The 26463-nt window shown below is 65.0% G+C and overlaps 3 protein-coding genes across 4 annotated transcripts; 2 read left to right on the top strand and 1 right to left on the bottom strand.

The window, feature by feature from the left end:
* Positions 1 to 1439: 1439 nt before the first annotated feature.
* Positions 1440 to 4083, top strand: NDUFB7 (NADH:ubiquinone oxidoreductase subunit B7). Its single transcript, XM_040990970.1, has 3 exons — positions 1440 to 1615; positions 2957 to 3125; positions 3906 to 4083. The coding sequence occupies exons 1-3, from the start codon at positions 1504 to 1506 to the stop codon at positions 4036 to 4038; spliced, it is 414 nt and encodes a 137-aa protein (XP_040846904.1). The 5' UTR covers positions 1440 to 1503; the 3' UTR covers positions 4039 to 4083.
* Positions 4084 to 4147: 64 nt separating this feature from the next.
* TECR (trans-2,3-enoyl-CoA reductase) lies at positions 4148 to 17219 on the bottom strand. Of its 2 annotated transcripts, XM_040990904.1 has the most exons (13): positions 17156 to 17219; positions 6968 to 7018; positions 6399 to 6450; positions 6240 to 6284; positions 5877 to 5980; positions 5679 to 5794; positions 5228 to 5333; positions 5016 to 5088; positions 4898 to 4941; positions 4755 to 4812; positions 4584 to 4672; positions 4405 to 4450; positions 4148 to 4319 (listed from the first exon to the last, which is right to left on the bottom strand). In XM_040990904.1, exons 1-13 carry the CDS (start codon positions 17168 to 17170, stop codon positions 4192 to 4194), a joined length of 927 nt encoding a protein of 308 aa, XP_040846838.1. In that variant the 5' UTR covers positions 17171 to 17219; the 3' UTR covers positions 4148 to 4191. The 2 variants fall into 2 exon arrangements, with proteins under 2 accessions (XP_040846838.1, XP_040846839.1); XM_040990905.1 differs by lacking the exon at positions 6240 to 6284.
* A 3851-nt stretch (positions 17220 to 21070) lies between these two features.
* On the top strand, positions 21071 to 24505 carry DNAJB1 (DnaJ heat shock protein family (Hsp40) member B1). The gene is made up of 3 exons (XM_040990901.1): positions 21071 to 21323; positions 22713 to 23278; positions 23367 to 24505. Exons 1-3 carry the CDS (start codon positions 21113 to 21115, stop codon positions 23595 to 23597), a joined length of 1008 nt encoding a protein of 335 aa, XP_040846835.1. The 5' UTR covers positions 21071 to 21112; the 3' UTR covers positions 23598 to 24505.
* The last annotated feature ends 1958 nt before the right edge of the window (positions 24506 to 26463 follow it).

The raw sequence follows: 26463 nt of genomic DNA, 5'->3' as shown, positions 1-26463 counted from the left end.
TCAAATAAACATATAGGAGTTTGGGCTGTTTTTTGTCTTTAATAAGAGGCTGAGCAAGAACTTCTCTCTCACGTGGCGGTTTGGATCACACGGAGCCTTCACAGGTGGAAAGTCTTCCTCAGCAGGTGGAGAGGGGGAGACCCGTGGAGGGCAGCCGGGCGCAACCCCGCCCCTCACGGAGGGGGAGGTGGGCGCGGACTTCCCCCTGTACTGCCACCAAAGTTCCCCAAGCTGCTTCGAGGGGCAGGTGCAACGGTGCCCATGCTAGAAATGGGGAAATGGAGAGTCGTCTGGAAAGGAAGCAAGACCCTCACCACCACCCCCGGCGGCTGTGCAGACCCTGACACGGCACACACCTGTCGCTCATGCGGTGGAGATGGGAAGGCACAGTGAGACTGGCCCTGCTGCTCCACTTCCCATCCAGCTCCCTGACTGCAATAAAAATGAAAATAAATAAATCTTTTTTTAAAAAAGACTTGATGTTTTAAAAAAAAAAGAGATTTGTTTATTTTTATTGCAAAGTCAGATATACAAAGAGGAGGAGAGACAGAGAGGAAGATCTTCCATCTGCTGGTTCACTCCCCAAGTGACCTCAACGGCCGGAGCTGAGGCGATCTGAAGCCAGCAGACAGGAACTTCTTCCGGGTCTCCCACGCGGGTGCAGGGTCCCCAGGCTGTGGGCCGTCCTCCACTGCTTTCCCAGGCCACAGGCAGGGAGCTGGACGGGAAGTGGAGCAGCCAGGACACAAACAGGTGCCTAATGGGATCCCGGTGGATACAAGATGTTAATTTAGCCACAGAGCTAACATTCCAGGCCCCCAAATTCAAGGTTTCCAAGCTCCCGTGGACACACAGCAGGCAGGGATCTGCCAGTGCGATGGTGGGGGTTACACATCCTTCAATAACCCAATCAGGGCCCATCAACTAGCAAGCGTGGGTACCGAAGCAGAGAGCAGGTCCAGCTCAATGGCTATATCCTCTCCCTAGCAAGTGCTAGGATCCCCTATGGGCGCCAGTTACTATCCTGCCTGCTCCAGTCTCCACCCAGCTCCTGCTTGTGCCTGGGGATCCCTACACCCACGTAGGAGACTAGGAAGAAGCTCCTGGCTTCAAATTGGCTCAGCTCCAGCTGTTGTGATCATTTGGGAAGTAGTCCAGTAAATGGAAGGTCTTTTCCTCTCTCTCTGAAAATCTGCCTTCCAAATAAAAAAAAAAAAAAAAATTTTTTTTAAGGATTGAGCATCCAGGACTCGAACCGGCGTCCACAGGGGATGCTGGCGTGCAAGATGGAGGATTGGCCTGCAGAGCCGCCGCGCTTGTCATTCCTCCGCCTGCCCGCCAGATGGAGACGCACGCACAGGCAGCGCCACACGCACAGGCAGCGCCGAGGCTCGTCTCTATGCTCTCCCCAGGGCCGGAAGTGGCTGCAGGCGAAGGGCGGGACTTCCGAGCAGCAGCTGCTGGGTGACCCGGCTGCCGCGGGCACCTGCGGGGACAGCGGCCATGGGCGCTCACCTGGCTCGGCGCTATGCGGGCGACCCCTGCGCGGAGCCCGACCCCCTGCGGATGCCCACCTTCCCGCCGGACTACGGCTTCCCCGAGCGCAAGGAGCGCGGTGAGCCCCAGTGCCGGCACCCGAACCCCCAAACCCGGGGCCGGGCGGGAGGGGACAGGCCGACACCCGAACCCCCAAACCTGCGCTCTGGGCCGGGCGGGAGGGTCAGGCCGGCACCCGAACCCCCAAACCCGGGGCCGGGCGGGAGGGTCAGGCCGGCACCCGAACCCCCAAACCCGGGGCCGGGCGGGAGGGGACAGGCCGGCACCCGAACCCCCAAACCTGCGCTCTGGGACCGGGCGGGAGGTGACCACCGCGGCCTGGGGGTGCAGAGGGCGCCCCGTCCTGCAGGAATGCGGAGTGGCCTCGCCTGTGGGCGGTGGGAACAGCGAGGGGAGTGGGGAGGATTGGGGGGCCCACGGGGCGTGTGGGGGCGCTGAGCACGGAGGGGTCCGCAGGCAGCTTAGCAAACGTCCTGTCGGGGTGCAGTCCGGGCGCTGCGCAGGGGTCAGGCCGGGTTGCATGGGCAGGGAGCGCTTGGCTGGGGGGGCGAAGCTGGTATCAGGGCTGCTAGGACCCCCAGCTTGTGCGTGCACCCCTCGCTCGCTCGCTCCTGCTCGGCTGCTCCCCGTGCGCACCCCTCGCCCTGCACCCCACAGTGCCCTGCACCCCACAGTGCCCTGCAGCCTTGGCACATGCGTTACCCTCGCTCCCCGTGCAGATGTGTGGGTACCCCGGTGGGGGCGAGGGGTGCAGGGCGAGGGGTGATGCCTGCTGGGGCATCACCAGCCCGGAGGGCAGGTCAGGCCCACCCCCGACCCCAGCCTGGGCACGGGAGCCTGCTGCTTCCATGACACCCCTGTCTCCCACCACAGTGGGGGCTGCTCTGCTGGCTGTCACTCCACTGCTTCCTCAGGGTACCACCCCCAAAGCTGGAACCGCTGCCCGGCCTGGCCCTGACCTCCACTCAAAGGCCCCCTGGCCGCTGGGCCCCCGCAGCTCCCGCCTCGCCCACCCTGCCCGGTGCCGTGCCGGCACAGGCTGCTGCTGGGGAGGGGTCCATGGGTGTGGGTCGAGCCGCAAAGGAATGGGGCGCTGAGAGGAACTGGGGGGTCAGGCCTGATATTGGATGGGAAAGAGCCAGAGTTGAGCTGTGGCGGGAGTGCCCCCGCACGCGGGTACGGCTGGGGCGTGCAGCCAACACCAGCCTGCGCCCTTCTGACAGTCCGGGTTTTGCCAGGCTGTCTTCCAGCACTCCGCAGGTCGGGGCGCAGCTGGGAAAGGGGCGGGAAGCCGTGCCTGGACACTGTCAGAGCTGGGGGTCAGAGCTGGGGGTTGCTGGAGACGGGGCCCTGTGCAGGGCATGGCCCGTGGCTGAGCCCCGCACGCCGCTCCCCGCAGAGATGGTGGCCACGCAGCAGCAGATGAGCGACGCGCAGCTGACGCTGGAGCAGCGAGACTACTGCGCGCACTACCTCATCCGGCTGCTCAAGTGCAAGCGGGACTCCTTCCCCAACTTCCTGGCCTGCAAGCACGAGCAGCACGACTGGGACTACTGCGAGCACCTCGAGTGAGCGCGCAGCGCCCCGGGGCGGGGGGAGAGCCGTGGGCACCTCCATCAGGGGGACGGGGGAGAGCCGTGGGCACCACCATGGGCGGGCAGGACACAGGACGGGGGAGAGCTGTGGGCAACTCCATGGGCGGGCAGCGCCCCGGGATGAAGGAGAGCTGTGGGCACCTCCATGGGCGGGCAGGACACAGGACGGGGGAAGAGCTGTGGGCACCTCCATGGGCGGGCAGGACACGGGACGGGGAGAGCTGTGGGCACCTCCATGGGCAGGCAGCGCCCCCGGGGTGGGGGAGAGTCGTGGGCACCTCCATGGGCGGGCAGCGCCCTGGGATGGAGGAGAGCTGTGGGCACCTCCATGGGCGGGCAGGACACAGGACGGGGGAGAGCTGTGGGCACCTCCATGGGCGGGCAGGACACGGGACGGGGAGAGCTGTGGGCACCTCCATGGGCGGGCAGCGCCCCGGGATGGAGGAGAGCTGTGGGCACCTCCATGGGCAGGCAGCGCCCCCGGGGTGGGGGAGAGTCGTGGGCACCTCCATGGGCGGGCAGCGCCCCGGGATGGAGGAGAGCTGTGGGCACCTCCATGGGCAGGCAGCGCCCCGGGGGACGGGGAGAGCTGTGGGCACCTACATGGGCGGGCAGGACATGGGACGGGGAGAGCCGTGGGCACCTCCATGGGCGGGCAGGGGACAGCAGTGGCCCGGACACCCTGAACCTCCGCCCCGGCTCTCCCCAGCCCTTGGCCCGTGGCCCCTGACCCCGACCCGTCTCCACCCGCAGCTACGTGAAGCGCATGAAGGAGTTCGAGCGCGAGCGGCGGCTGCTCCAGCGGAAGAAGCGGCGGGAGCAGCGGGAGGCGGCGGTGGCCGGCGGCCAGGGCTCCGGGGAGCTGGGCCCCGAGGTGGCCCTGTAGCTGCCCCCTGGCCGGTCGCAGAAATAAAAGCCTGCAGCCCCTCGGCCCGAGAGCCTCCTTCTGCGCGGGGAGGGCGGCGGGTGGTCCGGGCCCAAGAAACACACGGAGCCCGGCGGGGGTGAGCGAGTTTATTGCGGGCGCCCGGGCGGGGACTCAGAGCAGGAACGGGACGATGGGCATGCGCAGCGGCGGGTAGTCGCGGAACTCCTTCAGGTAGCTGCGGTGCTTGCCCTTGGCCCAGATGGTCATCTGGGTGAAGCCCACCAGCGAGAAGAGGGCCACTGTGGGCAGAGGGGCGTCAGGGGGGCGGTGCCAGCGCAGGGGAGCCCCGCGGAGGGTCAGGGGCGCACGGGCGGGCCGGCTCACCTGGGAGACACTGGGTCATGATGGCGAAGCCGATCCAGGACCCCACCTGTGGCGGGCAGGGGTGGGTGAGGGCAGATGGGGGACCCAGGGCTCCGACAGCCCCTCCCTTGTCCGCCCACCGCAGCCCCCCACCTCGGGAAGCAGCCCCCTCGCCCGTCCGCCCACCCCCAGCCCCTCACCTCGTAGGTGTAGTTGGGACAGGACACCAGCAGGAAGAGCCAGGTGAAGGGGTTCTTGGTGGGGTACGGGATCTTCCTGGTCTTGGACCCTGATGGTCGGAGCAGAGGGTGGCTCGGACCCCAGACCCCGGGCGCCCCGGCCCCACCGCCCCGGCCCCCCAGGCCCCTCACCGGCCGGCCGCAGGTCCCGCAGCGCCATGTGGATGGAGAAGTTGCCGAGCTGGCAGATCTGTGCAGAGGAGCAGGGTCGGCCCGGGCGGCGCCCACCACCCACACCCGCGTCCACCACCCACACCCGCGCCCAGCGTGCTCACCACGAAGATGGCCAGCGCCAGCTTGACCTGCTGGGCTCCGTAGGCTGAAGGGGAAGCAGGGAGGGGTGAGGGGAGCGTGCCAGGGGAGGGGGGCAGGGCGGGCACGGCGGGCACTCACTGGGCGGCGTGTACAGCGGGTGGTTGATGTAGTAGGCCATCCAGGCGGCGAAGCCCCAGTAGTAGGTGCAGTTCTGAAAGGCAGGTGCATGGGGCTGGGGGCGGGGCCCATAGGATGGGGGTGGAGCCTTTGTGAGGGCGGGGGCGGTGGGGGCGGGGCCCGGGCAGGGGCGGGACCGCGGGCAGGGGCGGGGCTCGGGCAGGGGTGCCCACCTTGAAGATGTTGCGCAAGGGCATGGTGCCGTGCGAGAAGCGGTGCACGAAGAGCGTCTCCAGCAGGCGCTTGACGTAGTGGAAGGAATGGCAGATGCAGGCGAGGCTGGAGGGAGAGCGGGCTCAGCTGCGGGGCTCCACGCACCCCTGCCCTAACCCTACGCCCCACTCGGCCCAACTCCCCCTGCCCTAACCCTACGCCCCACTCGGCCCAGCTCCCCCTGCCCTAACCCTACGCCCCTCTTGGCTCAACTCCCCCTGCCCTAACCCTACGCCCCACTCGGCCCAGCTCCCCCTGCCCTAACCCTACGCCCACTTGGCCCAACTCCCCCTGCCCTAACCCTACGCCCCTCTTGGCTCAACTCCCCCTGCCCTAACCCTACGCCCCACTCGGCCCAGCTCCCCCTGCCCTAACCCTACGCCCCACTCGGCCCAACTCCCCGGGACTCACTGCACCACTGTGTGCCGGCTGGACGTGAAGTCGTATTTGTGGCCGTAAATGAAGGGGACCCGGAAGTAGAAGAGCAGGTAGATGAAAAGGGGTCCCGCATACTCGGTGAGGAAGACCTGCGGGCAGCGGCGGGCAGCGGCGGTGAGCACCCCTAGCCACACAGCCGGGGAGAGGAGGGCAGGGCCGCGGGGCGCTCACCGTCACCCAGCTGATCTGCGCCCCCAGGTCCCGAAAGTAGAGCGTGGCCGTGGTGCCCACGGGCAGCTTCTGCAGGACATCCTCATCCTTCAGGGACTTGCCCTCTGCGGGGAGGCAGCCGGGGGCTCAGGACGGGCACCAGGCCAGCCCCCCGGGCTCAGGGCGGGCACCAAGGCCAGCCCTCAGACTCAAGGCAGGCACCGAGGCCAGCCCCCCCGGGCTCAGGGCGGACACCGAGGCCAGCCCCCGGGACTCAGGGTGGGCACCGAGGCCAGCCCCCCGGGCTCAGGGCGGACACCGAGGCCAGCCCCCGCAGCCCCGCACCCTCACACCCCCAGAGCCAGCCCCACAACAGCTACTCACTGGGATCCAGGCGCAGCGACTGCCGGGCGGGGTACCACTGCGGGTCTACGGGAGGAGGCGCGGCGTGGGCTCGGGCGCAGGGCACGGGGCCTGGTGTCCCCCCCGGCCATCCCGCATGCTGCCCTCCCCCCAGCCCAGGGCAGCCCGGCCCTGACTCACGGGTCTTGGTGAACAGGTTCTTGATCTCCGCGATAGTGGCCTGGGGTTCCACCTGGAGGGGCACAGCGGCCGAGTCGGCATGGGGCGGAGGGGGCGCAGCCAGGAGCTGGGGGGCCCAGACCGCTGCCGCGGAGAGCATGCAGGGTTGAGGGACAACCCTGGACAGCAGGGGCCCTGCCACAACAGCAGGTGCAGCTGCGGGCCCAGGAGGCTGGGCGGGCCTCTGGTGCTCCTCCCTACAGCCCAGGAGCTGCTCCGGACAGCGACAGCACTCAGCAGGCCCAGCCCCTCTCCTAGGGAGGCTGCGGCAGTGCTCCCGGGCCGCCCCCCCCAGAGGGCGGGCCATGGTGGGCAGTGGCAGGCTGTGGCATGCACCCCCCAGAGGGCAGGCCATGGTGGGCAGTGGCAGGTGCCTCTACCCCAGGAGGGGGACAGTGCTCCCGGGGCGCCCCCCAGAGGGCGGGCCATGGTGGGCAGTGTCAGGTGTCTCTGGCCCAAGAGGGGTGACGTGATCCTGGGGTGCCCCCAGAGGACAGGCTGCAGCACCCTGTTCCCCACTCCCAGCCTACCTTGTCCAGGAAGCACAGCTTCTCCCTGGTCTTGGCGTCCAAGATCTCCACCTCGAAGAAGAGAACGGCCTTTTTAGGCTTCTTGGCCGTCTTGGGGGGTGCAGGTCTGGGGAAGCCATTGAGGCTGGGGCTCGGGCCCGGGGGGCCGGCCTCGCGGGCCACCAGGCTCAGGCTCAGCTCCATGGCGCCCGCCCAGGGGTCCTGCCACCCTGCTCTGCCGGCCTGCAGCCCTCACCACCGACCTCCCCGCGCACGGCAGCTCTGGGCCGCCCAGCCGGGCCAGATCAAATTCTGCCTGGCGCGGTGCTGGACGGGAGCCGGCGCCTGTGCAGCCACCGCTACCGCCACCGCCAGACTCGCTGCCAAGTGTAACCCAAGGAGCACCCGCGAGTGTGGCTCAGCTAAATATAAACCACCCCAAGTCTGGGCCCCCCTCCTGCAAGGGCCCCCTCCTGCAGGGCCCCCCACCTCCTACAGGGCCTCCCTCCTGCAGGGCCCCCACCTCCTACAGGGCCCCCCTCCTGCAGGGCCCCCCTCCCACAAGGGCCCCCCTCCTGCAAGGGCCCCCTCCTGCAGGGCCCCCCACCTCTGGAGTGCACAGGGAGACCCCTGGGCCAGAAGGGGTCAGGTAGGCCCAGCAGGGGTCTCCCAGCACGGTGGTGGGGGTGGGAAGGCCAGCCTAGCCTTGTGCCAGGCCGGAGCACCCACTGGGCCTGGAGAGGTCCCAGCTATTTGAGAGTCCCTGACGAGGCAAGGCTCATCCGTTTCCCCTTCCGAGCTGCGAGGGCCAGGGGGGATTACTCCCCCGGGGCTGTCTGTGTTCCCAGGGAGGTGACAGATTCCTGGGGGTCACTAACAGAGGAGCAAGTGCCCTGGGCCACCCCCACACTGCTCACCAGGGCCTCATTCAAGGCCACCTTCAAGCCAGGGCCAGTGTCCAGCGCCACGCCCTCACCCAGGACCTGCTCTCCCCGGATGCTGAGCCCGAGGGAGGGAGCCCCCAGGACAGCAGCGACCACCAGATAAAGTCCCTGAGTGGTGGGTAGGGCTGCAGCTCACGGCGGGCCTGCTGGGGCCTCACCCCAAGTCCACCCACGGGCCAGTAGCTGTGGTGCATGCCACCCCACCCCCTGTACCCCAGCGCATGCCTACATGGGGTGACAGGGCAGGAGGGGGCCCAGCTCCACGGCCTGCACAGCACCTCTGCCCTGGAGGGTAACGGGTGGAGCTGGCAGGCGGAGGGTGGGTTGGGGACAGGGCAGGGGCATCAGGGAGGGCAGGACCAGCAGGCCTGGCGGGTACAGGTGTATTAATAGTTGCTGGGTCCCGGGGGGGCGAGCAGTGCCCACATGCATTGGATCCTGAGGGTGACCCAGAGGAGGCAGGACTCGTCGGCGGGGAGAGGAGGCTCCGAGTTCCTGCTGAACCACTCAGTCGCTTAAAATACAACCAGCCCCTCACACTGCCCGCCTGCCCAGCTGGACCGGCCAGCCAGCTGCCCTGGGGCAGGTTGAAACCTTACCGTCTCCCCCAGGCTGGCACAGAACCAGGACCCAGGGAGGAAGAGGGGTGGCAGTGGCACCTGCGGTCAGCCGAGGGGGCTACCAGGGACCCCTGGAGGTAAGCGCCCGAGGGTGCCAGAGGGGTGGGAGGGCAGCCATGCCATGCTCAGAGGGAGGGGCAGCCTCTGCCTCCCCGTTTCCAGTCCAGCAGCTCTCCTCTCCCGGGGAGAGTGGTGCAGCCCTGGGAAGGGGGCTTGGGGGATCCCAGCTCTGTGACTCCCTGGGCTCGCAAGTACTGCATGGTGGAAGCAGGCAGACACACAGGGTCACCTGCCCGTTGGGGGGACACGGGGGACACGGGGGTAGGGAAGGGAAGGGCAGGCGTGGGGCCCCGTGAGCCATGCCAGGGCCTACAGTGGGAGACCTCACAGGATCCCCCTTGCACTATGCCCACCCTGCCCACTGGCCTGCACACCGACACACAGGCCTGAGGCCCAGCAGGGGGCAGGGGTGTGCCCACACAGCTGCTGAAAAGAAGCCCCGGGGGCCATGGCTGGGAGAAGGCAGGACTCAGCAGGCGGAGAGGGACCACTGGTGGCAAGGGGTGTGGCCCCATGTACGGACACAGGACAAGGATGAGGGCAGGAGCCTGGCATGGCTCCGACAGCCTGGCCAACAGCTACCTGAGGGAGCCCAGGGTCAGGAGAGGCTGGGGACCCAAGCCCCTGGCCATGTCTCCCCACTGAGGGGAGTGGGAGGGGGGTCCTGTCTTACCAACTCCTGGGGAAGTCTCGGGGGAGAGGGGTGAATGCCTGGAACCCCACCTTCCTGCTGCAGCTCCCTCCACTAGAACAGCAGGGCTGTGCCGGGCTGGGGGGCAGGCACTCCAGCCACCACGCCCTGCAGCCTCCTCAAGTACAGCTGACCAGCCTGGGTCCCTAGAGGCGGCACCACGGGCTCCATGCCGCCTACCACTCTCCTGCCCCAAACTCTGAAGGCAGGACACCCACACCCCCAACCTCCCTCTGCACCTCCACTCCCGCCCTCCCTGGCAAGAAGAGGCTTTGTTTCCACCCGCTGTCTCTAAAAACCACGTTCAGGAGGACCATTGGACACAGCGTGCCGGTCCCGGCCCCTCCCGCAGTCCTGCCCTGGCCCTGGTGGGGCCCAGCAAGGACACTGAGCGTCTGAGGGCCACGGGGAGGAGTGCCCCCTGGCGGTGCGCAGCAGAAGCACCGGCGTGTGGCCCAGGCAAGGTCCCCAAGGAGGCAGGAGGGGCCCACCGGGTCCTGAGGGGTGCGCTGACCCTGGCTCTACCACTGCCCTGCTTCGCCCTCCTCCCCCGCCTCCGGCTTCACTCCAAGTGAAGGAAACCAAGCCAGCCCCGGCCGCTGGAGCGGGGCGGGGAGAAGAGGGCGCTCCCGGCAGTCGGCATAAGGCCTGGGGAGCAAGGCATGCGAGGCCAGTACGGCCAGGACACAGACCGGAGGGTGTCAGGGTGGGTCCTGTGGGTGAATGACAGGAGCCACGGAGAGCTTGTGGGCAGAGAACAGGCTGATGGGGAGGGCAAGCGTGCCTGGCTCCTGGGCAGACCATGAAGGGGCAAGGCAGCAGGGCCAGCCACTGCTCCCAGCCAGGGGTGAAGGCGAGGGGGTCGGGAAGCCTGGGGCACGCTCCAGCCGCCCCGCCTGCAACTAGGGCCGGACCTCGGTCTGGAAGCAAGCCTGGGTTCAGATCCACTCTTCACCTCCCGCTCAGCAGGTCAAGGCCCACCATGCCCACCACACCCAGGCCGCAGGGTTAGGGCTAAAGGGGCAGGACGGAGCCCACGCTGCGCTGGTGGAGCAGGGCACGTGGAGTTACCAAGCTTGCCCCCACGGGAGGTGTGTCCAGGAGGCAGTGCCAGCAGGGAGCCCCTGACAACAGTCCCCCAGGCCCAGGCCGACCCGGGACCGGCCCCGCCGGGGCTCCAAATGCAGACCGGATGCCTTCACCAGGACTCCGAGCACTTGCCAGAAATGCCAAGTCACACGGCGGATGCCAGGGCGGCCGAGGAGCCCTCGGGCTCAGCTGCCAGGCAGCCAGCACAGGCCGCACCTGCTCAGCCAAACGCCTCCTTGCCGGGCATGCAGCCTTGCCCTGTCGCCTGCTGACCTCCTTCTGCCAGGGCAGCGCCCAGGAAGGGGCAGGAGCAATGGGAAAGGGGCAGATGGGGCCAGGAGATGCCAGCCACCCTCCCATGCCCGGGCTCCTGAACAGGCCACTTCCACTACGAAGGCAGTGTCTGAGGTCCCACAGACGGCCTGCAGCCCAGGGCACCCCCCAGGAGACGCCGAGGGCCCCAGGCACCCAGGGTGGGGTCCCAGGACACCAAGGGAGGAACCCAGGCACAAGGCAACAGGTCCAGGCCCTGCAGGGCACACCTCGCCGGACACAAGTAGGCCGCCAGGGGCCGCTGTGCCAGCCTCTTCAACCCAGCGGCACCACTCGCCCCCTAAGCACGCACTGTGCACACACGCTTGCCTGGGCCTGCTGGCCAGGCCTCCCCTAGCCCCTTCCTGGGCCAGGCAGCCAAGGACCTGGACCCGCCGGGGCTGGGAGACCAAGGGTCAGGCAAGGAGCCAGGAGAGGCTGAGCCTGGGCCGAGCCAGCGTGCTGGGCACTGGGACAGCCTGGAGCAGCGGAGGACACGGTGTACATTCTGTCCACACAGGGTTCTGAGGCTTGTGGTGGGGGGCTGAGGACCCCACGAGCCAGCCCTCCATCCGTCCCATGGCCGACTGCACACAGAGGAACCTGGACATGGATGGGTGGGGAGCAGTGGCTGGTCAGAAACTTCTAACACACTCCCCCAAACACATACTGGGTCTGCTAGGGGCGGGGTGGGGGCAGGGTGTCAGCCGGATCCTTCCCCTCTCTGGGAAAAGACCCTCCACCCCCCCAACTGCCCCCTCCCTCCCAGCCCACCCAGCAGCCCCCTCACAGACAGGCCAAGGCCCAGAGACACACAGCAGTATGAGCCCGGCCCTCCCGCCCTAAGCAGCTGTGCCTGCTGCCCCCTGTGCCCCCCAGCCAGGGGCGTCCTCGCTCTATCTGTCTCTCTCCATCTCTAGGTGGAGCTGGGAAGGAGGCCAGAGGCCCAGCCTCAGGGCCACACGAGCCCATCAAGGAGCAGGAAGGAGAGGAGCCCAGCCAAGGCCAGCAGAAGCAGGTCAGTGCAGCTGCAGGCTCCCGGAGCCCTTCCCGTGAAAGCCCGCTTGGCAACTGAGGGGCTGGGCCGGGCTGGGCGACCTGGGCTTGTGCAGACACGGAGACAGGGAGAGGCTGTGGTGATGAACCGGGCACGGCTTGGCGAGGGGTCTGGGCCACAGGCCATCTCCCGTCGGGAACCAGCTGAAACTGGCTGCCCTTTCTCAGTGGTTCGAATACACACACACACATCGAACTCAAAAGCAGTCTACTTGGTGATGCATCAGAGTAACAGCAAACTCGAATCTCGGTGCCTGTAAATGCAGTCACTGGCGCGTGGCCGGGCTGGCGGGGTGACATCCAGGCAGCGGCACCAGCAAAGCCTCAGCCATTTACTGCCTGGCACTTCCCGCCAGCCAGCCAGCCAGCCCTGGGCTGTGGGGCAGCCGCGGGCAGGGGGCTCCAAGGGGCGCATGTGAAAGCCACAGGCAGGCGTGCGGTCTCCCAAGCTCTCGCTGGCCCCAACACCGATGGAGTTGCAGTGTCTTTCCCACGGCGTCCCGGGCAGCCAACAGCTCAGGGTCTCGGCCTCAGGAGGGCTGTGACTGCTGGGACATGGGGGGGACGCTGGCTTGGAGGTCCAACTTGGACCATGTGTCAGATACATGCACCCCAAGCCCCAAGAAGGACCCAGCTCCTGGCCAGCCCTGCCCGCCTGCCGGTCAAGATGTTGTGTGGGAAGCAGAATTAAGACAAGCAGGGGGCAGGTGTGGCGCTTAAGACGCAGGCCAGGACGCCTGCACCCCAGTCCTGCCCAGGACGCCGCGTGGCAGGTCTGGGTCCCAGTCCTGGCTCCACCCCAGACTCCAGCTCCCCACTCGGGAGCCTTGGAAGGAGGTGGCAGGTGATGGCTTGGGCCTCTGCCAGCTGCGTGGGAGGCCTGGCCTCCTGCCCCATTGTGGGCATCGGGGAGTGAAGCTGAAGGTGGCAGTATGCTCACATTCTCGCGCTTTCTCGCTCGCTCTCACTCGTTCTGGCTCTGGCTCCCCGCCTTTCCAACAAAGACGACCCTAACACTCAAGCTCGAGTTCCAGGCGTCTAAACACCTTCCAGGGATTCTGCGAAGGAACGTGCCCCGGGTTCCTTACGCACCTAACACGGCGATGTCGTGACACACCTGGGCACAGCCTCCTGTGGGTGAGCCCCCCGACACGGGCAAGCTAACACCCAGGCCTTCCCTGGGCCCCGGTGGTGTGGCTGATGTCACTCCTAGCCCCCTGTAAATTTCACATCAACTTGGACAAGGCTCTAGTCTGTCTGTCTGTAGAGCCTTACACTGGAGCAATTTTGATGCCCCTGTGGGCACAAAGCTATAAACAAAGCTCTTTTTATAGGAGCTATTTCTTTGAAAGGCAAAGCTACAGAGAGAGAGAGACCTTGCATCCGCTGGGTCACTCCTCAGAGGCAAAGGCCAGGGCCGGCCCGGGCGAGGGCCAGGAGCCGCGGGCTCCATCCGGGCCTCCGTGTGACTGGCACGGCAAGCCGGCCCAGCTCTCACCTGTCTCGGCCTGGCAATGGGATTCCACTCCCTCCTGCCCGGGGTCTTGAAGCAACACAGGTTATGGTCATCCTATCATGTGAGGCAAGCTGCTGTTGGGGTGTCAGGCTGACATGCCTCAGGGTTCCCCACCACAGCTGTTCACACCAGTCATGCCGCAGGCTGCTACCCCTCCCCCCTCACCCCACCCAATCCGTTCTCATCTCCGAGATGAGGACAAGGGGTTTCATCAAGTTCCCAGGAAGAAAAACTGAAAGCTAAGGACTGCAGATCCGGCCAGGGGGTTCGGGGCACTATATGGGGGACCCCCATTCCACCTGAGGGCCTGCTGCCAGTCCCAGCCCCACGCCCCTCCTGCCCCGAGCCCCATGTGGGACACAGCATGCCCGTTCAAGTGTCCCAGCAGGGCGAGGCCATGCCACCTCCCTCAGTCTGGGCCCAGCCATTGCGTAACCTGGGGCCACAGAGAGCCTCACTGGGCCGAGTGCCAGGAAGGAAGGCAGGCTGGGCACCAGGCCCAGCAGGCCACCCTGAGGCGTCCTGGGGGAGGGGGGACACAGAGGCCTGCAGGCAGCCCTGTGCCACAGCAGGGCTGGAGAGGTCAGGGGCTGGGACAGGGTGGATGCCAGAGAGGGGGCTAGGGGAGAGACAGATGGAGAGAGACCTTGCAAGCGTGCTTCACTCCCCAGATGCCCACACAGCCAGGCCGGGGCCAGACCGAGGCCAGAGCTCCGTTCGGGCCTCCCTGTGGGTGGCAGAGGCCCGGGCCCTTGAGCCTTGCCAGGCGCAGCTCAGCAGGGAGCTGGGTGGGCGGCAGAGCAGCCGGGACGCTGCCAGGCACTGTGGTGCGGGAGGCCAGGGTGACCTCTGTCGCCCGCGAGCCGCTACCGGCCCCTGAAGGCTCTGCCTGCTGCTGGCTCTGCCGGCTCGCCTCGGGAACTGGAGGAGGGGTGGGCCTGGACAGTGTGGGCTGCGGAGGGCAGGGAACGGCGGGATGGTGACACTGCCACACTTGCTGTCTTCGAGGAGCCAGTGGGATGGGGGGGCATGGAACCACTGGCCGTGACTTAGCATCACCACCCCCTGCCTCGCGCCCCAAAGATCCTCCACTGTGGGCATGCGTGGGTGGGCGCCTGTGAGGAACTAAGGGGAAAACAGCCCAGACCCAAAAGGGGCAGAGTCCCCTCGGCCCGCAGACGCCCCAAGGCAAGGCTCAGTGTGGGAGCCAGCGGGGCCTGCAAGTGTCACACAGTGAGCAGGTGACCCCCTCAGCAAGGGGACTCCGTGACCTGCCAGGTGCCAGGGCCTGCCCCCCACATACCACACACACAACACAGCATCACATCACATCACAACACAACACACACACACACACACGGCCACAGGTGCAAAGCCCTACGCAGAGAACTAAAACCTGCCCTGTGACGGGGAGGGGTGTGGCCTGGGCCAAAAGCTGTCACCTAAATGTCATTCAGAGCCACCCGTAACACCCGCCCCCTCTTCCCAGGGTCCCTCAGGGAGGAGCCTGCGCCCCGGGGCCACCTGTCGCCGCAGCCACCCCATTCAGACCTCATTCCCACGGGCAGGTGGGCAGCCAGCTGGGCTCCAGCCCCAGCTCCCACTGGCAGGCCGTAGGAGATGGCGCCGAGCCCGGGCAGCCCCTGCTCCAGTGAGGACAGGGACCTGCAGCCAGCATCCCGCCCCACCCCGTACTGGGGACAGGGAGCCCTACCGTGCCCACAGACAACAAGCCTGTGCCAACCTCTGTGAACTGGGCTCCTACAGGCAGAGAGCGCCCCCGAAGGTGAAATTAAGAAGAAAGTGCACCCCCCCCCAGCAGCAGCACACCCACAGAGGTCGCCCCAGGTGACAGGGCAGGTGCGCTGGGTGAGCTGTGACGTCAGCAGGGTCTCCCCACCTAGACCCCGCACTGGACAGCGCAGTGGCCAAGGAGCCTTCAGGCCAGCTCCTCTTCCCCCAGGCACCCTGACTGGGCCCAGCTCAGATCCTGGACAGGCCCCGAGCTCGGAGGCCCAGGCAGCAGGCACCACAGCTGCCTGCAGACCCCCACCAGGGCCTCACACCAGCGGAGGCTGGACCTCGGCTAAGACGGAACAGGACCCACAGCAAGCGCAGGTGCTGGGGCTCGCCGGCTCACACCCCTGCCTGGAGCACCACCTTGGACCCGTCTTCTCCACCTTGGACCCGCCTCCTGTAACTTGGACCCGCCTCCTCAGCCTTGGAGCCGCCTTCTCTGCCTTGGCCCAGCCTCCACACATGCCCCGCCTCCTCACCCACAGGCCCCGCCTTCTCTGTCTTGGCCACACCTCCCAACAGGCCCCGCCTCCCCACAGGCCCCGCCTCCTCTGCAGGCCCCAGCCCAGCTCCAGCTCCCTACAGGTGCGAAGCTGACATCCAATAGGCAAAAAGGAACGTGACGCATCTTCGCCAAGTGTGTCTCCCCACCCCCACCGTCCACCGAGGCTTCTAGAAGGGAAAAGAACACGCCAAGCGAGCGACGACAAGCTTCTTGGGGGACGTCTTGCAAGCGAAATAGGGCGTGAGGAACTCCTGCCTCGGGCTCCTGATGCTTAGGACCGGGTCCCAACAAAACAAAGAGGAGGAATGGCCGTTTCCAGGTGAAAGGTCTCGCGGGCTGCTGAGGAAGTTACGGAAGAGGAAGGAGCGAGAGCCAGTGGAGACAGGTCTTCCATCCCAACCCAGAGTCCCAGAAACCTCTCCTGCCGCACCCCCACTTCCACAGAGCGCAGTTCATGGATGCCGGGGGCAGGGGGCAGCGGGGACACCCCGTGTTTTACAGGCACGGGGTCCCAGTGTGACAAGGGTTGTGGAGAAGCACGAGGGGCGCTCCCAGCTGCACCACACGACCATGCCTGTGAAGCTGGAAAGGCTGCCCCCCACCACCCCTGCACTCCCCACACATTTTATATCGTCTTAACACGTGGTGGGGACTTGGGGGGTGAGGCAGAGCAAAGAAGCTCTTCGATCTTGCAGCCTGGCTTGGCAACGGAGCTCATTAAGTCCCATCAGAGGGAGTGGCGGGGTATGGGGACTGGACAGGTTATCCCATACTATCTGGGTCTTTGGATCTTTGTCTACAAAAACAGCAAGAAGGACCATTTCCGGTCGCTCCCAGGGCTGAAAATGGCAGGACCAGGATCCCAGCAGCACGAGGCAGCGCTTGCTAAGCTGGCCCGTAATTACGAAGGTTTAATAACCAGGAATGACGGGTGCCAACGACGCGACTTCAGGTCCTGGCCCCGGGGTGGATTCTGTGCAGTGGTAGAAACGAAAAGAGCTCCCCCACCACCACCATCACCACCACCAGGTCAGGACTGGAGCTCAGTGACCCTGCAGTGACCCGCATGGGTGGACCGAGATGACCTCCCAGTTTCTTGCAGCAAGCAAGCCCAGATGCCAAGATGAGCTTTGCGACTCTGGCGGCAGCCAGCCCTTGCACCTGCACTCCCTTCCTCCGCGTCCCTGCGCCAAGCCAGCGAGGACAAGCTTCTTGGGGGACGTCCCGGGGCAAGGGAAGAGTATCCAAAGGTCGGCCTAAGAAGACAGGACCGTCTGCAGAAGCCCCTTCCTCCGCCCGGGGCGCTGGGCACCTGCCCGAGGCTTCGCGCAAGAGCTTATAACAAAGGGTTTCCACACCCTCGCTGCCTCCTTGCTCCCTCCGCCATTCGGCTCGCTGCCAGGAACCTTGACCAGGGCTCAGCCAGAGAGACACCCCCTCCTCTAAGCATCCCCCCACCCCCAAAATAAAAACCGATCGAGCCCCGCGCTCTGCACGCCCAGGACCGTCCCGCCGCCTGCGCGTGCGCGCGGGGCCACCGGCCGCCATCGTTCCCGCCCGGCCTAGCGCAGAGGGGAGCGGGGCGGCCACACGCGGGGCCTCGGCTGCGCGGCTCTCACCTCGTAGTGCTTCATGGCAGCCTCGGACAGCGGCGGCGGCGGCCTACCTGCGCGCGACGCGGCAACGGGGAACCCGGCGCGTTCGCGAACGTCACCAGCCGCTTCTCTTCCGCCCCGCCCCGGCCCCGCCCCGCGGACGCCGTACCAGCCAATCAGCGCGAGGGGACGCCCGTCCGTCGAACCAGTCTGAAAGAAGACGAGCCGCTCGCCTCACGAGAATAGCCAATCAGATCGACGAAGGGGCGTGGCCCCCTACTGGCGAACGGAGCTCTGGAAAAAAAAGGAGGGGCTAGGCCGGCCACCAATCAGACGGGCCGCGCGCGCCCCTGGGCCCCGCCCCATCGCGTCGTTGCTGTGGAAACCAAAGGACGCGGGGACGGTTCCGCCGAGCGGAGAGGGGGCGGGAGCAGGACGGTGAGTGACGGGGAGGGCAGCCTGCACATGGCGGAGCTGGGGTGACTGCGGCGCGGGGGAGCTGCGGGGGTCTCCCCAGCCCTCGCGGACCCAGGGACTCTGACAGGAGTGAGGGAGAAGGAAAGGGGTCCCCCCATCGTCATTGGGGGCGTGGGCGCTCAGCCACCGCCCCTGGAGGTGGCCACTTGTGGCTCTAGAGGCCCAGAGTTTAGTGACCCAAGTGCATGCATGGGGCCATGCTTTTATGTTGGCGGTCGCACATCCTGCGGAATGCTGGTCCTGCACACGGGGACTGAACCCACAGCGCAGCCTCCTTCCCTGCCTTGATGATGTGCAGTGGCCGGGGGTTTCCTGACCCGTAGCTGTGCCTCGGGGTTCTGTCCAGTACCGGGAGGTGTGGGCGACCCCTGGCTCCCTCCTGCAGGTCAGACCCGGCCGCCGGGAGTGAGCAGTCTGGCCAGCCCTTACAGGTAGATAAGGCATGGCTGGGTGGTGCCAGGGTGAGTCATCCCTGCCCCGTTCTGGAAGCTTCTGCAACTCCTGCCCTGGGTGGGGAGGTAGGGAGCATCTTTGTCTCGGGGCAAAGGCCATCCAAGCTGTGGTCTAATAGGCTGCTGCCTCCGGCCCCCGGCCAGGCTGACTGGGCAAAACAGCTGAAAAGATACAAGGAGTTGTGGTTTCAAGTGCATTTTTCCTATAGAAATAAAAGAGTTTGGGTCACCGAGTAAGGAAGATGCTGAAGGGGTTAGCACACGCATTTGCCAGAGGAGGAAGCCTTTGTCTTGTGATTTTTTTTTTTTTGTTAAAGATTTTATTTTATTGTAAAGTCAGATATATAGAGAGAAGGAGACACAAAGAGAAAGATCTCCCATCCACTGACTCACTCCCTAAACAGCTGCAACGGCTGGAGCTGCGCCGATCCAAAGCCAAGAGCCAGGAGCCTCTTCCAGGTCTCCCATGTAGCTGCAGGGTCCCAAGGCTTTGGGCCATCCTCCACTGCTTTCCCAAGCCACAGGCAGGGAGCTGGATGGGAAGTGGAGCAGCCGGGACTTGAACCAGAGTGAAGTCCCGTGGGATACTTGCACTTGGGGCAGAACATTCACTTGTGGAGCCTTGGGAGCCACACTGCCTTTTAACTCAACACGAAAACGGCCCGTGGCGGAATCAACGCCCCCAGCTTTGCCACAGAGCCTGAGAAAGGAGCTGTGCAAGCTCGCCTGCCCCGGCTTGCCTGGCGGCGTCTTCCCTTCCCTCACCCACATGTGGGGCAGCTCCTTCGCACACCCAGCTAATGAGCTGCATCTGGGTGAGACCCAGGGTGCTAGGTAAGATTTATTTTATTTTTGTCAAAAGTCATATACAGAGAGGAGGAGACAAAGAGGAAGGTCTTCTGTCTGATGATGCACTCCCCAAGTGGCCACAATGGCCGGAGCTGAGCTCCGAAGCCAGGAGCGTCTCCGGGTCTCCCACGCGGGTGCAGGGTCCCAAGGCTTTGGGCCGTCCTCCACTGCTTTCCCAGGCCACAGGCAGGGAGCTGGGTGGGAAGCGGGGCCCGCCGGAGGGCGCCCATGTGGGATCCCTGCAAGCGCAAGGCACACAGCTACCAGGCTGGGCCCTCCCGTGTTGTTTTCTTTGCAGTTGGTAATAACAAGGGACTTGTTGCCACTGGCTCAGCTCATGTCAGGAGGATCCACCAGGCCCCATGGCTGAGTGAATTGGTCATTGTGCTAAGGGATCCAGGCCAGCTGGAGCCTGCCAGACACAAGAGTCCCGCACTGTGGCCATCAGCTGACTGCACAAAGGCGGTCTGCCGGCCTGGACCCGGGGTTCCTTCTGTGTTGCCACTCCCCCACCTTGGGGCAAGGGGGCAGGGAGGAGGGGTGGCAAACGAGAGAGGAATTCTTTCCCTCCATCATCCTGGGAGGAGCTTCTTGTGCATAGCAGGTGGCCAGAGAGGGTGAGGATTGGGTACCTCCTGACACACTGGGAGGGCCAGCAGAGCCCGTCTTGAGGTCTCTGGAATGTTCTGAGCTAGGGGTCCAAGGCAGAGAAACTTGTTAAAATCTAGATGCACAGGGACTCAGCGTGATGGCTCAACTGGCTAATCCTCCACCTCCAAGAGCTGTAACCCTAGTTCGTTCCCCCAACCCACCCCCCAGCTGCCCCACCACCCACCCAGCTCCCTGCCTGTGGCCTGGGAAGCAGTCGAGGACGGCCAAAGTCCTCGGGGTATGGTCTAGGCAGGACGTTGGTTCAGGGTCACGAGTCTGGAAGCCACACTTCCTGTGTAATAGGTTCACCCCCCCCCCAGTTTGTCAGTCAGTGCACACCAACCACATCGTTACGGGGGAAGTGGGGCGCGGGCTGGGCTGCGCTGTGATTGGTCACTCTCCTCTATGTATAAAACCCCTGCTAGAGGGATTCGGCCTATTGGCCCTAGGGGTTTTCGGTCCTTCCGGCCTTTGCCTTCTCTCTCTCTCTCTCTCTCTCTCCTGTGCTCGTCTATCCTGTGGGTAGATTCAGAAAAAGGTAGCAATTTCGTTTCCCTTAGGACAAAATGTATCTCTCTGTCTCATCCTCCTTTTCTTTGGTTTCTGGCCCAGGACGCTGAGACTTCTTTCTCAGCCATCAGGCTCGGTTTCTGCTCTGGCACTGCCAGGAAGTGGGTGCCTCAGCCGCTTCTCGAGGTCACTTCCTCCCAGATGGGGGGGGCCACAAATGCTGACCACAGAGCCGCACGAGACAGGTGCACCTGGTATCCACACACCACAGGCGGGGGTGGTCAGCGAGGTCTGACCACAGAAGAGCCCAGTCCATGGAACCAGAAAAGCAGCAGAGGGAAGGAAGCGGTAGCCACGGCAGAACAGCCAGGACTGGGAAAGACATGCATGAAGGCCCTGGCCCAGCCTCAGCTACTGCAGGCATTGGAGGAGCAAACCTCTGATGTTCCAATAAAATGAAATCGATAATAATCACCTTTTCAAAAAGCCAGAAAGCAGGACTCTCAGGCTGTAGGCCTGAACGGAGAGGATGATGGGCGTGATGGCGACTTAAGACCGGACACCCCCACAGGACCAGAGCTTAGAGGAAGCTCAGACTGGAGTGACAAGGAGCAGGAGGTGGGCCGGCACCTTTATATCGGCCGGGCCGGGGGCGGGGCTTCACAAGGGGCGGGGCTCCTGTCGGCCCTGCCCCTCACCAGAGCTCCGCCCCCTGCCCGCTGTCGGGCCGCTCTCACCTGTCAAGGACCCGACCTGAATGGAAGCCAGCGATTGGCTCTCCACGGGTGCTGGACGGGGCCCCGCGGCCGGCCAATGCGCGCGCCGGCGGGGAGGCGTTGCCGGGACCGGCGGCCGTTGGCGGCGCGGCCCCACCCCGGAAGTGCGCGTCACGGGTGCGGGCTGCGGCGATTGGGCGGCTGGGCGCGAGGGGGCGGCTGGGGCGGAAGGTTCTGGACGGGGCTGGCGGGCTCTGGAAGCTTCCGCCGGGCGGGTATATAGAGTCGGGCCGGGTGGCGGCGGCGGAGCCGGCAGGGCGGGCGCCATGGGCAAGGATTACTACCAGACGCTGGGCCTGTCCCGCGGCGCGTCGGACGAGGAGGTGAAGCGCGCCTACCGCCGCCAGGCGCTGCGCTACCACCCGGACAAGAACAAGGAGCCGGGCGCCGAGGAGCGCTTCAAGGAGATCGCCGAGGCCTACGACGTGCTCAGCGACCCGCGCAAGCGCGAGATCTTCGACCGGCTCGGGGAGGAGGGTGCGTGCGCGGGGCGCCGTGGGCCCGGGTGTCGGGATGCGGGAGGTGTCGGGGTGCCCGGGTGTCGGGGTGCGGGAGGTGTCGGGGTGCGGGAGGTGTCGGGGTGCCCGGGTGTTAGGGTGCAGGGGGATGTCCGGGTGCAGGGGTGCTCGGCTGCGGGGTGTGTCAGGGTGCGAGAGTGCCTGGGTGTGGCGGTGTCGGGTGTGGAGATATGGGGGTGTCTGCAGGGGTGTCCAGGTTTTAGGGTGTGGGGGATGTCTGGGTGTGGAGTGTGGAGATATGGGGGTGTCAGGATGCAGGGGTGTCCAGGTTTTAGGGTGCAAGGGTGCTCAGGTGTGGGGGAGTGGTGTCAAGACTGCAGGAAGCCGGGTGCAGCGGGGTGTCGAGTTGTCAGGATGTAGGGTGTAGGAGTGTCAGGGTGCAGCGGGGGTGGGGAGGGCCTCCGCCCTGGCCTGGGCAGCCTGGGGGTGGGGTCCCCCCCCCCCGTGGAGGAGGAGCCCCGGCTTCCCGTCGGTCCCTCCCTAGGGCCTGCCTCTGGGTGTGGGGCAGGTGGGGGACCGCCCCTGTCCGTGACTCACTGGCTCTTACGCCTCAATGCTGGGAAAGGGCTGGGCTCCTGCTGCCAGGACCTCAGTGGGCTGTGGGTGCTGGCCTTTCCCTCTATCTGCTGCCCCGACACAGTGCTGGGAGACCCGACAGGCCTCTGGGGCAATCGCTCAGTGGATGAGCGGCGGGGCCTGGTGGGAGGACCGTCCGTGGAAGTGGCGGGGCCTGGTGGGAGGACAGTCCGTGGAGGAGTGGTAGGGCCTGGTGGGAGGACCGTCCGTGGAGGAGTGGTGGGGCCTGGTGGGAGGACCATCCGTGGAGTGGAGGAGTGGTGGAGCCTGGTGGGGGGACGGTCCGTGGAGGAGTGGTGGGGCCTGGTGGGAGGACGGTCCGTGGAGGAGTGGTGGGGCCTGGTGGGAGGACCATCCGTGGAGTGGAGGAGTGGTGGAGCCTGATGGGAGGACGGTCCATGGAGGAGTGGTAGGGCCTGGTGGGAGGACCATCCGTGGAGGAGTGGTGGAGCCTGGTGGGGGGACGGTCCGTGGAGGAGTGGTGGAGCCTGATGGGAGGACGGTCCATGGAGGAGTGGTGGGGCCTGATGGGAGGACGGTCCGTGGAGGAGTGGTGGGGACTGGCGGGAGGACGGTCTGGTTGCACCTGCCGCCGTCCACAGAGCTCCAGCGCTCGGCCCTGTCCTGCCTGTGTCTCTGGGGTCTGCCGTGCTGCTGCAGCGGTGGAAGCTTGGCCTGGGGCCCTGAGCCCGCCACAGCCCTGGTTCCCGGGCCACAGGGAGGGGCTCCTGGCCAGGCGGCTCAGCACTCCATGTGCCCTTTCGCTTTCCAGGCCTCAAGGGCGGAGGCTCCAGCAGCGCGGGCGGCGGGGCCAACGGGACCTCTTTCAGCTACACATTCCATGGAGACCCTCACGCCATATTCGCCGAGTTCTTCGGCGGCCGGAACCCCTTCGACACCTTCTTCAGCCAGCGCAACGGGGAGGAAGGCATGGACGTTGACGACACCTTCCCCGGCCTCTCCATGGGCGGCTTCCCCAGCTTCGGCCGCTCCCGCCCGGCCCAGGAGCCCGTGCGCAAGAAGCAGGACCCGCCCGTGACCCACGACCTGCGGGTCTCCCTGGAAGAGATCTACAGCGGCTGCACCAAGAAGATGAAGATCTCGCACAAGCGGCTGAACCCGGACGGCAGGAGCACGCGCAGTGAGGACAAGATCCTGACCATCGAGGTGAAGAAGGGCTGGAAGGAGGGCACCAAGATCACCTTCCCCAAGGAGGGCGACCAGACCTGCAGCAACATCCCCGCCGACATCGTGTTCGTGCTCAGGGACAAGCCCCACAACATCTTCAAGAGGGACGGCTCCGACGTCATTTACCCCGCCAGGATCAGCCTGCGGGAGGTAGGGCGGGGCGCGGGCTGGGAGCGGGGCGGTGGGGCCCTCACCCACCCCGCTGGAGCCCCGTCTCACCGCACCCCTTCTCCCCCAGGCGCTGTGTGGCTGCACGGTGAACGTCCCCACTCTGGACGGTAGGAGCATCCCCGTGGTGTTCAAAGACGTTATCAGGCCCGGGATGCGGCGGAAAGTCCCAGGCGAAGGCCTGCCCCTCCCCAAGACCCCCGAGAAGCGGGGGGACCTGATCATCGAGTTTGAGGTGATCTTCCCGGAAAGGATCCCGCAGACGTCGAGAAGCGTGCTGGAGCAGGTGCTGCCCGTATAACCGCCCCGGCCTCTGGGACCGCTCCCCGCTCTGGCCCTCGCTCTCGCGGCCGGGACGGGCGGGAGGGCTCGCTCGGGAGCGCTCGCACTGCTCAGTGTTGTCCAGAGAATATATTACAATCTTTCAAAGTCTGCGCCGGCCTAAAGTGGTTTTTCCAGCGGTAGGGCGGCTCACCCGCCTGCCCCTCGGGGTCCTGCTCCCTGCTCCAGCCCGGAGGGCCCCGAGGCAGCTGGACTTGCCCCCTCCTCGGGGTCCCCAGGGTCTGTGACAGTGGCGCTCGCGATTTGGCCCCTTCTCAACTCCCGCTCCTTGCATCCCACCCCCCGGCCCCGCACTCCACACTGAGGAACCTGCCTGCCCCGGAGCCGCGCGCAGACACCTGCAGAACTGCCGGGCCGCGCCCACAAGCAATACCTCGTTCAGCGGGACCAAACTGGCAGCAGCCACAGCTGGGCACTCTGCCACCGGCCCGGCCCTGGCCAGCACTCCTCCATGGGGCCATCTTTCCCGGGGCCCCTGAACCCCGTTTTTGTTGAACAGACTGGACTATTTGTTTTTTGGGGTTTTGTTTTTGTGTTCAAAGGGATTTGATCCTTTTGAATTTTGCACAGCCCTAGGTAAATATTTATGTATATAAATAATTCCTTTTGATAAAAGGGCCTTTGCTTCTGATTGTAGGAGCACTGTGGAACGTGTGTAAATACATGTAAAGTCGGTGTGCACCCCACGGGCCCAGCCCCCGGGAGCCGCCCCATCTGTGCACGCAGGGGGCAGGGAGGCCTCGGGGGCCAGCCTGGTGCTGAGACCTGTAGACTCGTTGTTCAGTTCGCCAGCTGCCAACCTGCGAGACCAAAGTGTGTGACTTGTCCATGCGCAGCGATGATGGCATTAAAGACTGCTAACCCTCAGGGCAGCGGCCTGCGACTCTGTTTGGGGCTCTGGGTGGGATGGGGGAGGTGGGGCCGGGCCTGCTGCCAAGGCCAGCCAGGGCAGGAGGGCGGGTGCCCGGATGGGGATGGGCTGCCCCTGCCAGGGCAAGATAAGCCTTGGGTCTGAAGCCGCTGGGCCAACCCTGGGGGTGCTGCTGGTTTGGGGGTTTTGGTGAAGTCGGGCCAGAGTGGCAAGGGCAGGGCTGGTGGTTTGCTGTAAAACACACCGCCATATGCCAGAACTAAATACAGCCAGGGCCCGCCCTGGGAAGGACCCACTTCCTGCCCTGGCTTCAGTTGTAACTTTGTGTTTAAGGAACTGGTTTTACTTTGGGGTGAGTAATTACGAAGCCCTCAAAGGATGACTTGCTACTTTGTACAGACTCAGCTGGAAACAAAGTGGCCAGCGGCAGTTAGGGACGCGGCTTAGGGTCCCCGAGGGCTCTAGGTCTCTAGTTTAAATGTTTCCTGTGCTTTCACACTTATCTGAAAGGCACATCTTTGCTCTGCTGGTCCCTCCCCACACAGCCCGGCTTGGCCAGGCCAAAGCAGGAGCGAAGATACATCCTTACTGAACAGGTACAGGCACCTTTTAAAAAAAACAGTTGGAAAGTCAGCTATAGAGAGAGGAGAGACAGAGAGGGAGATCTTCAATTCTTCAATGTGCTGGTTCACTCCCCAAGTGACCCAAACAGCTGGAGCTGAGCTAATCAGGAGCCAGAAGCCAGGAGCCTCTTCCGGGTCTCCCACGCGGGTGCAGGGTCCCAAGGCTTTGGGCCGTCCTCAACTGCTTTCCCACGCCACAGGCAGGGAGCTGGGTGGGAAGTGGAGCAGCCGGGATTAGAACCAGTGCTCATATGAGATACTGGTGAATGCAAGGCAAGGACTTCGCTAGGCTACCACACTGGACCCAGATACCTTTTTAAAATTTTTGTTTGGAAAATTCACAGCGAGAGGAAGAGAGAGAAATATCTTCTATCCACTTGTTCACTCCCGAGACAGTCACAACAGCCAGAGCCCCGCCGATCTGAAGCCAGGAGCTGCGTCCAGGGCTCCCACACGGGAACAGGAGCCCACGGACTTGAGTCACCCCCAGTGCTCTCCCAGTCGGATGGGAAGTGAGTACCCAGAACTCATACCGGCACCTTCAAGGGATGCAGGCACTTGCAGGTGGAAGAGGAGCCAATGGAGTCATCACTTAAGTCAACAAGCAAGTGCTAAGCACCAGTTGTGGGCCAGCTGGGGAAATGGCAGAGGATCAGGCTGGTCAGACTGCCCTTGATCCTAGACTCGAGGGTGAATGCCAGTCGGGAGCGAGAGGAGTGGATAACCAAAGGGTACTGGGTACAAATTATTTTTTAAGTTTTTTTATTTGTTTGAGTCCGGTGCAAGAGCCTAGTGGCTAAATCCTCACCTTGCATGCACCAGGACACCTAGAGAAAGCCTTAGTGCTCTTGCGCTGTGCTGAATCCCCACGTAGAAGCAGGGAGGGGTGGGGGCGGGGCACCGCTGGAATGAGCGGTCATGTGATCAAGTGAACCGACGGACCCTCTCTAGGCTGCTTCCTGTCAGGGGAGGTGCAGAGAGAGGGAGAGTTCTTCCATCTGCTGATTTACCAAATGCTAGCAACAGGCAGTACTGGCCCCGACTGAAGCCAGGAGCCTCCTCCTCCACGCACGGCCTTCCCAGGTGCCCTGGGAGGAGCTGGTGCTCCGATCTGGGCTGCCGCTGACACAGGTGGCGGGTTGGCCCTTGGCATCACAGCGCCCGTCCCAGCCAGCTGCTGCTCCTGTGCCCCGAAGTCCAGGTACATCTGGACGTTGTAGGATTCACAGGCTCCGGGAGGCGGCTCCCACACGTCTGGGCTGGCCCGTGCCTCATGACAAGGTCATGGGGTCCTTCCCTCTCCGCGTCGTGAGCCGCTCAGCACACAGCCT

The sequence above is a fragment of the Ochotona curzoniae genome, unplaced genomic scaffold, assembly GCF_017591425.1.
Source record: "Ochotona curzoniae isolate NIBS_2020 unplaced genomic scaffold, NIBS_Ocur_1.0 contig_605, whole genome shotgun sequence".
Classification (NCBI taxonomy): Eukaryota; Metazoa; Chordata; class Mammalia; order Lagomorpha; family Ochotonidae; genus Ochotona; species Ochotona curzoniae.
The sequence above is the reverse complement of the archived record's forward strand: the minus strand, read 5'-3'. Positions and strand labels throughout refer to the sequence as shown.

What these genes read in the sequence shown, in the direction of transcription:
- NDUFB7 (XM_040990970.1), top strand. Translation starts at nt 1,504, where the DNA reads ATGGGCGCTCACCTGGCTCGGCGCTATGCGGGCGACCCCTGCGCGGAG. An exon ending in CCCCGAGCGCAAGGAGCGCG is followed by an intron (nt 1,616 to 2,956) that starts GTGAGCCCCAGT and finishes CGCTCCCCGCAG; the next exon opens with AGATGGTGGCCACGCAGCAG. An exon ending in GACTACTGCGAGCACCTCGA is followed by an intron (nt 3,126 to 3,905) that starts GTGAGCGCGCAG and finishes CTCCACCCGCAG; the next exon opens with CTACGTGAAGCGCATGAAGG.
- TECR (XM_040990904.1), bottom strand. An exon ending in CCCGCTGTACACGCCGCCCA is followed by an intron (nt 4,942 to 5,015) that starts GTGAGTGCCCGC and finishes CTTCCCCTTCAG; the next exon opens with CCTACGGAGCCCAGCAGGTC. An exon ending in GTCCCAACTACACCTACGAG is followed by an intron (nt 4,451 to 4,583) that starts GTGAGGGGCTGG and finishes TGCCCGCCACAG; the next exon opens with GTGGGGTCCTGGATCGGCTT.
- DNAJB1 (XM_040990901.1), top strand. Translation starts at nt 21,113, where the DNA reads ATGGGCAAGGATTACTACCAGACGCTGGGCCTGTCCCGCGGCGCGTCG. An exon ending in CGACCGGCTCGGGGAGGAGG is followed by an intron (nt 21,324 to 22,712) that starts GTGCGTGCGCGG and finishes TTCGCTTTCCAG; the next exon opens with GCCTCAAGGGCGGAGGCTCC. An exon ending in CCAGGATCAGCCTGCGGGAG is followed by an intron (nt 23,279 to 23,366) that starts GTAGGGCGGGGC and finishes CTTCTCCCCCAG; the next exon opens with GCGCTGTGTGGCTGCACGGT.